General features: G+C 44.2%; 2 protein-coding genes across 3 annotated transcripts; one reads left to right on the top strand and one right to left on the bottom strand.

The window, feature by feature from the left end:
- The first annotated feature begins 688 nt into the window (after nt 1-688).
- LOC146544597 (synaptonemal complex protein 2-like) lies at nt 689-10,357 on the top strand. Of its 2 annotated transcripts, XM_085220215.1 has the most exons (5): nt 689-8,721; nt 9,232-9,303; nt 9,622-9,686; nt 9,964-10,101; nt 10,209-10,357. In XM_085220215.1, exons 3-5 carry the CDS (start codon nt 9,663-9,665, stop codon nt 10,344-10,346), a joined length of 300 nt encoding a protein of 99 aa, XP_085076341.1. In that variant the 5' UTR covers nt 689-8,721; nt 9,232-9,303; nt 9,622-9,662; the 3' UTR covers nt 10,347-10,357. The 2 variants fall into 2 exon arrangements, with proteins under 2 accessions (XP_085076341.1, XP_085076340.1); XM_085220214.1 differs by having other exon boundaries at nt 689-9,303.
- Nucleotides 3,786-8,732, bottom strand: GCM2 (GCM transcription factor 2). The gene is given in 5 exon segments (XM_085219905.1): nt 3,786-4,682; nt 4,870-4,995; nt 6,441-6,553; nt 6,932-7,250; nt 8,691-8,732. Coding segments are annotated over 5 exon segments (1,497 nt in total).
- Nucleotides 10,358-10,742: the final 385 nt, after the last annotated feature.

Genomic DNA, 10,742 nt, shown 5'->3' with positions numbered 1-10,742 from the left:
TAAGCTGTAGTGCAGCTGTTTGCCTGCTCTTCTTACGCGGGAATATGAGCACGCTCGCTGCTAATTTGCTGTTGAAAGAGTCCTCTTTGGGTGTTGATGCTTGGCTGGAATGCCAGCAGAAGGCGGGTTTCTTACGAATGGCTTTGCAGCCAGTGACAGCGGGTATGCTGTAATTAATCGGTGTTGTGTGAACTTCACTTTGCTTTTGTTTGGGTTATTTTGATTAGGTTATTTTCCCACTGATGGCTGTGTTGCCTATGGATTCTTGCAAGCCCATGGAGGTGCCGTATTGAAATGCCCTCCCATTTTTGTTCATTTTTAACCGTATTACTGCATTAACAGAAATTGACTCTCTCTCCCTTTGTTCAAGAGCTAGAAGACCTCTGGGGTCCGGGGCTGGGACAACACCAGGTGCTGTCCTCACTAATTCTCAGGAAGGTGGGCTCTAACACCCCTGGGCTAACTTCTCGTCCTTAGGAAGAACTATGGCAATCCTAAGGCCTTGGTTCCTTTATCTTCATGTTGCTCCTGCTGATAACAATGGGAATCATAGATTGGAAGGCACCTTAGAGTTGCAACCCTGTGCCATGGGCAGGGCTGCCCCCACCAGCTCATCTGCCCAGGGCTCCATGCAACCTGGACTTGAACACCTCCAGGAATGGGGCACCACAGCTTCTCTGGGCAGCTGTGCCAGCGCCTCACCACTCACTGAGTAGAGAATTTTTTCCTAGCATCTAATGACATGAATGACATGAGCTTTCAAAACTGTGTAGCTCATCTCCTCAGAAGACGTACCCCTGGAAATGTGTTGTGTCCTGCTGCATGGTCCAGCTTTGTGAATGGGAGTAGCTCAGTTGTATTAGATAATAACTCCCCCAAAAAAGGCGCAGACGAAAACCCTATAAATCCAGAAAGAAACCCCAGAACCCACTCAGGAAAAAGCAAGAAACAAACTCAGGAGTTCTGCCCCGCTGCACCATTAGCGTCTCCAGAGGAGCTCTGCTTCCCGCCTTCCCACTATTGCCTCTGCCTGTGGAGATGATGAAGGCCTCAATGGGTGCCTCAGCAGAGAGCAACGGCTGAGATCAACAGAAGCACTCAAAAAATTGTTGAGCAGCCTCTTATCTCTGGGAAGAGATCCTTTATACACCCAAGCTTTCAAGCCTTGCCATTAAAAGGCTGCTTTTTGATATAAAGGGCATCCTCAGCCTGGGGACAGCTGGTGCTTTCCTCAGCAGGGCTCTTGTTGGTGTGAAGCTGGAGCCACAGATGGCCAAGTTCAGAAAGCCCATTCTTCCCCTCCACAGCTACACTCTAACAGGAATTTGTTAGGCAGGACATCTGCAGACCAGGATGTGGGCAGCCCAGAAACCGTGCTTGAGGGGCACAGTGAATGGAGAAGCTACTTGAGGACTGAAGGGAGCACATCTTTCTTCAAGGCTGCTGCTTCACTCGAGAAACACGCTTTTAAAGTCAATTCCACAGCTATATAAACCAGCAAGGAGGCACTTGATTTCAGCTTTTTGTTACAGAAGCTAGCATCACATTCAAATTGCTGTATTTTGGACAGAAAACTATGTACAACACCCGATTGAATCCATCTGCTCTTTTATCTGGAAAGGTTAAGGCGTAGGTACATGGTCCCAGAGGCTTGTAGATGAAAAGCAGCAGCACAAAGAGAGGCTACAATAATATTCAGAGTTTTTATTTGAGGGCCACAGGTGAGACAGTAAGCTAATTGCTACCATACCTTTGTATTGTGCTTAAACAGCTGCTGTGTTCATTAGACATTAATCTCCCCCCCCCAAAAGTAGCATTTTAACAGTTGTCTGCATTTACTCAGCTGATGTACAAAGTTCTGCTTAAAAGGCTGTGTTATGAGAGCATGTAGCATAACAATTTAAGCACACAGGTACAGCAACAAGCTTTATACCAGTATATTAACAGCACAAAACCCCCACAGCTTGTCCTGGCGTTTTTAGCACATCTGAAGGTAGAGTCACAGTCATCTAATTTCCCTAAAGCCACAAAATGGGGTAGCTTACATCTTTAAAACTCTGTGATTTTGAGATCTTCTATGAATCTCTTTCCAGTCATTTTGCTGGACCTTAATTCCTTTCCCCACCTATACCCCTATTTTTCTTCTAATGTTAGGCAGCTTTATCTTAATTTTTATTCTACTCCCAAACCGATTGGATATGTTTGAGAGTACAGATCAGAAGTTTCAGTTCTGTGTATAGGTATGGTGTTGCATATTTCTGACCCCAAAACTTGGTTCAAATTTTCTGGGCAGCAACTTGCCATTTGCTTAGCTTAGTGTGTAGGCTAATTATCTAACTAATGTTGCTCACCTGACTCATTTCTGTAATCTAAACCACCTTGTAGAACTGCCACAAAAATTTAAAAAGAGCCTGGTGAGACAGACAGCAAATACACTAGAAGTCAATGTAAGCTTGATGTAGATGAATTCATTTAGTCACTTGATAAATTCCAGCTTCAAGTGGCTTGAGCTTTTAAAATGCTGATCAGTCCACTGCTGAATATTGTTGGTTAATTTGCTGTGCAACTCCATTTCAAGTATCAGACTGTGCATTGTTCTCATAAAAAATACAAAGTTAAAAAAGCAGTGCACCAAATACAATGACTTAAACCCAAGTGTTTGTACACCATACCAGACAAATAAGTTTTTGTTATTAATTTGATGACAGCATTGGAAGATTCTGCACACTGAAGCCAACCAGTGAACCACTTGTGTTATATTATGTGTTGTTTTGTGTTTAAATGCATATTTATTAAAAGCATACAGTAGCATGCATGCTCTTACTCAAAAAAGCAAAAATATACAAAAACACTTTCCAAAATATTTGAGTGTCTAAAAAGTTAAAATAGTAAATAATAATTGATGCTGTTACCTCGACCAAATCCCTGCATACACAGCTTTCTTGCAAAGCATACTGTTTTGGTTTCATTAAATAGCACTAGACAGCAGCTTCCAAAATATGTAAATTGAAACCAGCAATGCTGTCTTCTTCTGGGCCTACTGGAGAAGGGTTTCATTAGCTGAGAGCCTAGAGCTGCAAGTTCTCAAGTTTTCTTTGTTAAGTTTGGTTTTTGACCTCTTGCTTTGTTGGTTGCTTTATTGCCAGGAGAACTTCACTGTCGGGGGAGGGGGAGGGAGTTAGGAATTGCTAGTAGAAGTCCCTTGGAGAAAAGAGAAAGACCTAATTGTGAGGCAGGAAGAAGAGTAGTAGTAATTGACAAGGTTTGTTTGCATTGACCTGCTGTTTTTAAACAAAAATGCAGTTTCCATGCAGGTTTATCATTTCTCTAGCCCACTAGTTTTTGCATTCCTTACATAGATCATGGCAGGTGGATAGATCATTCAGATAAATTATCCTGCAACTTGTCTCACTCTCATTTCTTTCTGTTGGCTGTAACCTGTAGCCACTTCTATTTTCTTTTTCAATTGCCTGGGGTGTGTTTTCCTTTCCCAATTGGAGCACTCTCTCTCCAACCTCTGGGAGGAACAGTGGCTCTAAGCAGATCACAGTCTCCATTACAAGAGGCTGCTTACTTCCTTTGTCTCCACACCACCATCTCCCAGTCATGTCTGGACATTTCATATTACTTTAGAGGTACATATATTGATTTTTTGGGGGGGGGTGGAGGAAATGTGCTTCAGCTCCAGAAAGCAACAATGCATTGCTTTCTCACACCTCCTCAAATCTCAAACAACACACCATTAGCGCAACCATTAATTTCCCACTTGACCATCCCAATAGAATTTAGGTAACATTTAGTCAATATTCAGTACTCTCAAACCTTAAGGTTTGTCCTTCATGCTCAGCATAGCTGTTCCCTGGCGGTAACCCGTACCGATAGGCCTCCACGCTCTCCACTGGTTCGGACTTTGTGGTGATTGGGTCGTGCTGGTAGAGCAATGCCGACTTGATCATCCCAAAGTCTTCCTGAATCTTCATCCCTGAATAGATAGTGCCTGAGACATTTTCAGCCACATGTGTATAGCTCTGAAGGTTTTTCATGTCGCAGAGGTTGTCGCTGTATTTCAGCATGGATGGCTTGTAGGCCTGGTAAGACACCTTTGTGGTGGTTGTGATGACAGTCTGTAGTGGTGGAGCCATGGGAGAGGGGCTGGGACCGTATTTGCCGGAGTACTCACCACCATAATAAGGGTGGTTAGTGTTTGTTTGCATCTGACCATAGTCGCTCCTATCTCCACTGCCAGTTTTCCCCCAGATGGGTTTCAGTCCATAATGCCTACCAGTATGGTCAAAGCTCTTGTCAATGCTGGTCAAAGAATTATAGTGAGATCCATTCAAACTGATAGGGTCAGCATCGAGGGGAGGATTTGCTGGATCTTTATAACATGATGGGTAAGGGCTGGAGCTAATGAAGGGAGGAACTCCAAACTCGTAACTACATGGCCTGGGCACATAGATCCTCTGACTGGGGCACTTCTGGTATGGCAACAGCTGGTCCTCTTGGAAGCTGGCCGAGTCATAAGACATCTTGTAGAGATCGGTATTTTGTGGCAAAGGGTAAGGCTGAGCTGGAATTGAAAAGCTCGTGTCTGTGACAATACTGACTCTTTCTGGGACATCTATGGAGGGCAGATTTTGCATGTTACTGACATAACCACTGCTATCATGGTATCTTCCAGCCTGGAAAGGACAAGAGCTTTAAGATTCAGGGGTGGATTTTGCCTACAGTGCATATCCTGACACTTGCACTACTGATCATTTCAGTCCCAAACAAAGAAATGTAGCATGATATAAAACTTTATGTTGTCCTGGACTTCCCAGTATATACTTCTGACAACTTTTTAACTGACTCAAAACCTTGACTTACCTCCGAGTTCAGAAGTCTCTTTTTCTGGGAATTCTGAGAAGATAACATATGCTTCTTAATTGCACTTCGTCTTGCCTCTGCCTCCAATTTGCTCTCTGGTCTAGGGTGGTCATGGACTCCTTTAGCCTAAATAAAGATAATCAAAGAATGATACGTGAATTGCAAGTGGGTAAGAGAAAAAAAATGCAGTAATAAAATGAGTGGTATCCATGACATAACCAATAGTCTTGCACTAGAGATCTCAGAGGAGAAACTAAAGAACAAGGAAGGATTAAATTTAGAAATAAATTAATAAAACTCAGTTGTGACTTGCAGGTAGAGAAAAGGAAGAACTGAGGGAGGAGAAGCCAGTGATTACTGCAGAGCTGCGAGACAGAATGATGAAGGAGCAAAGGCTCTACCCATGTCTAGGGCATTCAGAAGTAGCTGATCAGAACCAAAGGGGTGGTGGTGGGAAAGGATTATAAATCAAGTTTAATTGTTTTTTTGCACTCAGTTCTGCTTGATAACATCCGCCACTAAAATGACAATAACAGGCTTTAAAGAGGTTTCTCTCTACTTTAAAACAATGACCACTTTCTTGAAGGAGACTGAGAAACACACCCTCGAAAGCCATCAAAAAATGATCTGCTATTGAAACATCTATGAATACCCAGATGTATCCAAAGCTATATTCACATATGATAAAACAATGTATGACGCATGCGGTTACCCATTACACTTTCTAAGTGGACCTTCACGTAGTCCCTAACACAAACTAGGAAACTTAAAACTGCTTTTAAAATGCCATCGTTTCTCAGATAGGTGTTAACTTCTAAGTGAGGCAGTATCAGCAATTTTGATAAAGATCTTTTCAGTCTTTGCATCTGTACAACAGATATCTCATTAACAGGAATGATAAATAACAGGTGAGAATTTGGAAACGTCATCAGTTTGCTTCCATTTACTGACTGGAAGAATAGAGTTCACTGGAGTCTAGGTCAAGGAAAAAAAACAACAACAAATTCAGCAGAGAATGTCATCCCAAAACAGAAGCTCTTCTGAAGTTTTTGTCCTCACATGGCTTAAAAAGAAAAAGCAAGAAATCAGTATGAAGTTTCAAAACAATTTTCTAAATATTGGTTTTTTTTTTTTTTCAGCAAGTTTTAAAATCCTTTTTAAAATGTTATTTTCCACGTCAAATGATTTTTTTTCGATTTGGTCTTAAGAAATTTAAGTGAGACTTTCCTCATTTTTTAATTTTAGAAAATAAATCCTAGGTCCTTGTCGAGATTCAGTCATCAGACACATGCCAAGGTGTAGGACAAACCCTTTGTTCCCATTTGTGTAATGTCATCAAAAGAACTTCAGACACCATTTGCTATAATGGTGTTATAGCAAAGATGGAAAACGTTAAACTCAAGTGTTTTTAAAAATATACTGCTTTTTTAAAAATACAGCCAAGTGTTACTGTTTTATTAGTTGTGCCATGTTTATAATACACAGGAATCCATGCACAGACTAGAACTCCACTATGCTCACTCTGTCCGTGCACTTATATGTATATATAATTTGAAACGTGTGCTTTTTACCTGGAAAAATATTGCTTTGCCATCCAGTCTCCAGAAGTTGGTGACGGGATAGCCGCTGTGCCCACGGCAAGGGATGAGCTGGAGGGCTGCATTGCAGTTCGGACAGGCTTTCTCTGCAAGTACAGATAGAGAAAACGCTGGTTTGGAGGGAAGGCAGAAGGCAAGTACAGCGAGTCCTTCACTGAAATTCACATTGAGGTATGATACTGAAGGAAACAAGCTGCAGAGTACCAAACATAACTGAACGGTAAGGACTAGAGCTGTATACTTAACAAAAGCTAGCGATTGAGAGCACGGTAGGCCCAATTTGTCCTTAGTTATTTACAGGCAGACACTGACAAAATTGGGAGCTAAATATATCCCTCACACTCTTCACAGCGCATGCAAACACATGCAATTCGTGCAAAGCAGACTTTCAAGAAGGCAAGGCTGATCTCTGTTCAGAAATCAGGCCTAGCTGAGGGAATTAGGTCCCCTACATCCCCCCTCACTTTGCTGCTTCTGCCGCGCCTTGTCGCAGATGGCGGGCCGCAGCTGCAGCCTGGCACCGCCGGGCAGGGCACAGCTCCCTGCACACACCACCACGCCCAGGCAGGACTTTTTCAGGATCTGGCAATTGTGGTTGTTGGTGTTGCGCATGGCCCAGCCGCTCAGGTGCCGCTGCGCGTTCTTCTCCTCGCTGGAGTAGATGAGGCGCACGTAGCCGTCCGGCCATTCCTGGAAGGCGTCGAAGCGCTCGGGCTCCTGTGACAGGGAGAGCAAAGGAACATGAGCAGAAGGGGAGACTTGATGGCGGCTGAGTTCTGCTCTCTGGTGACAGTGACAGGACCCAAGGGAATGGCATAGAGCTGCGTCAGGAGAGAGTCAGGTTGGGAGTTAGGAAAAGGTCCTACACCAGAGGGGTGATGGGCATGGAACAGGCTCCTCAGGGCAGCGAGCACAGCCCTGAGTGCTGGAGTACAGGGAGTGTATGGGCAGCGCTCTCAGACGTTGGGCTGGATTTGGGTAGTCCTGTGCGGAACTGGGAGCTGGACTTCAGGATCCTTCTGTATCCCTTCCAACTCAGCCTGTTTTATGATGGTGCCACCTTGGGGTTTTGTCCCAAGGCTTCTTTCTATGACCTCTCAAGCAGCAAAATTGGAAAAAGCGGAAAAGAATAGCTTTTTCAGAAAGAGCCTGTAACAAGCAAAATGCAGCTTAAGCTTCCATGCCTCAAGAGTCAGGAGCCATTCTCTTTTTGCATGATTTCTTCTCATAAAGAGCAGCAAGGCAGTGGCACAGGCTGCCCAGGGAGGTGGAGGAGTCATTGTCCCTGGAGGCGCTCAAGAACTGTGTGGATGTGGCACCAAGGGTCATGGGTTAGTGGGCATCATTGGGATGGGTTGGTGGTTGGACTAGATGAGCTTAATTGGTTTTCCAACCGTAATGATTCTATGATGACCAGTAATAAGAGGGTCTCTTGTCACCAATGCTCCTTTGCCCAGCTGCTGGACACTGCCTCATTACCAACACTCCCTGTCTGCCCACCACCTGTGTGCTCGTTGTGGAGCTGTGCACCTGAAGACTGAAAGCTTCAAGTTTTAGTTGGACAGCAGTTGCTTGAAGTGCATCCATAGCAAGTAGAACAAGGAAAGAAAAGAACAAACAAAACCCCCCCAGACAAGGCACAGACATATATATTCCACTATATAAGTAGTGGTTCAGAGAAAGGATGCTCCCATTTGAGATGTCACCAACTTGCTGGCATTCCTTATCAAAATGTAGTTGCTATAAAATTAAGTAACGCCTAATATTTTAAACTCCAAACACAGCAAAAATAACAATTTCCTGCAACATTCCTTTAACACACATATACAGCACATGTGAGCCATCCCAGGGAATTCAGGTGTTTGTAGAATTGACCCATTCTGTAACTGCACGTTATGTGTAAAATTAGATGCACAATGAAAAATATGTGGGTTGAAAACATATTAGGAGCTTACAAACAGAGGGAAAAAACCGATCTGAATACTCATTTCCAAACACATTCAATCAGACGTGAGCAAACAGGTACAATATCCTGTTTTAGATGATTTAGATGATTTAGCAGATGGTTTAGATGATATCAGCAGAAAACAGTCAACCGTAGATTCTTTAAAAAGACTTAACAGGGGAAAGATAGAGAAGGAAGGTCGTTTTAGGAGCTCGCACACAGCTGGATAAGACCGTGTATTAAAGCACCACGTCCCACCCGCAGCCATGCCCCGGTACCTGCGGCAGCTTGGGGTCGTTGATGTCCCAGGTGAGCTTCATGCTGGGGGCAGCGGCGGGCGGCGGCTCCCGCTTTTATCGCCTCGGGGCGGCCCGCACCTCCCGCCCGGCCCCCGGGGGCGGCCCTGGGGGTGCTGGGAAGAGGGGGGTTCCCCGCCGCCTATGGGGGGAGGGCTGCAGCCCCCCGATATCGCCAGAGCGGCGCGGGGCTGCTTGGAGCGGCCCTGGGGGCTGGTATTGCTGCGGGTTGGGAACTCTCCCTCTGAGACAGCCATCGTGGGTTGCAGTTTATTAGGAAGTTGCACACGCTGGCTTTTTAGGGGTGAAAAACAGTCGATGTGCCTTCTGTTTAAAAAATAAAAAAAAAAGGGGGGGGGGAGTGTTATTGTTTTCAATTCTCAGAAACAGAAAGGTAAAAAAAAAAAAAAAAAAAAAAACACACTTATGTGATGCTGTGGAGATGCTGGGTGCTTCGTGCTCCCGTAATGCTTTAAATGATCCCACCTGGCCAAGGGCTTTTCTCGTTCGCTCCTCTCCCCAGGGAAAGGCGCTCCGTTTTCTCCTCCATCGTGAAATAAAGCCTGCCCTACAGCCCCACCGAGACGGGATGCAGGTAGGGTTTTGGTGAGCGGTGGCTGCGAGCGAGGAGGATTTAATTTCGGGGCTGGGGACGGGTCAGCCCTTCTCTTGGAGCGTTGGGACCCGCAGCACTGAGGAACGCCGACGGTCGCTTCCCCCGGGCGGTGGATGGGGGAGTGCAGACCGAGCCGGGACTCTGTGGGTCTCAGAGGCCCTAGAAAATGCTGAAATTTCGTTTAGGAGATAAAATGAGCCTTGGGGGAAAGATAGAGGGACTGAAAGTTTGTTGGGTTTTGAGCAGAAAAGTGTTTTATTTGTCTTAATTGTTGGTGCTTCCTCTTATTTTTCAAAGAAAAGAAAACAGTGAAGGACGGAGTAGAGATAAGCAGCAACATGGCAGCCCATGCAGAAGACTATGTAAGGAGCTTTTTAAGTACATCTTTAGCTTTATTTTGCGAACATCTACCTGTGTGTACTTAAAGGTGCTTTCTTATATGAATGCAGCAGTGCTCAGAGCTGTCAGTTATTTAATGGAAGTAAATATAGATGAAGTCTTCAATTCTCCAACTTTACTAAAAAACAAACAAACAAACAAAAAAAGCATTGTGAGTGTTTTCTCATAATCAGTCCTCCAGTGCTTCAAATGTCTGCCTGTGTTAAATCTCTGCTGTGTTTGTTTCCCTTATCTTCACAGCTCGAATCACTGCTCATTGATGCCTTTAAGGGGAAGGGGTACCAGAAGATAAGTGACCTGCTGCAAGAGAGAGAAACAGACACGCTGCAAAAGTACAGCAACTCTCTCCTTAGCCAGCTCGACAAAGCACTGAGAAGGGTGAGTACCACAGCCCGTGTACCAGAGCTGATTTTACCCACCCTGTAATACTGCCTCTGTTACCCACGGACTGGGATGACAGAGCACGGCTCCACGTCTTTCCACAGGAGCTGGACAAGAACGACTTCCACAACGTGTCCCTTCTGCTGAAGTGTATCCAGCTCTACTTCAAGAGTGATCTCCAGCAGGGGACGAGCTTGTTCATTGAGCAAGGACTTGTAGAAAAGATGAGTATAACACCCTGAGCAAGTTACTAATGTGACCTAGAGTCGCTTATAGCAGGGGAAAGGATTTGTAGTGAGAGCTAGAATATGGCTTATATGGTGCTGCCAAAAGTATTTTTTTTCCAAATATGTTTCATGAGCTGAGCGAAGAAAATCTTCTACCTTTCCTTCCTGACATTGTTTTCAATGCAAAAATTAATATTATGGTGGTACCTGTCACCTGACTTAAAAGGACTGTGATTTTTTTTTTTAAGCTGACAGTGAAGGGAGAGGATGAATTGATGAAACTCATTTATGAAATAGTAGAAATATAATAAATAGTAGAAACATAATATTTAATATTATACAATATTATAATAGAATAAATTTGTGAAATAAAAGAAATATTCTAATTAAATTTCAAGTGCTGGAGCAAAA

This window comes from Meleagris gallopavo, chromosome 3 (assembly GCF_905368555.1).
Source record: "Meleagris gallopavo chromosome 3, MGAL_WU_HG_1.1, whole genome shotgun sequence".
NCBI classification, from domain to species: domain Eukaryota; kingdom Metazoa; phylum Chordata; class Aves; order Galliformes; family Phasianidae; genus Meleagris; species Meleagris gallopavo.
Note: the sequence above shows the minus strand (reverse complement) of the source record. Positions and strands in the feature narration are given on the sequence as shown.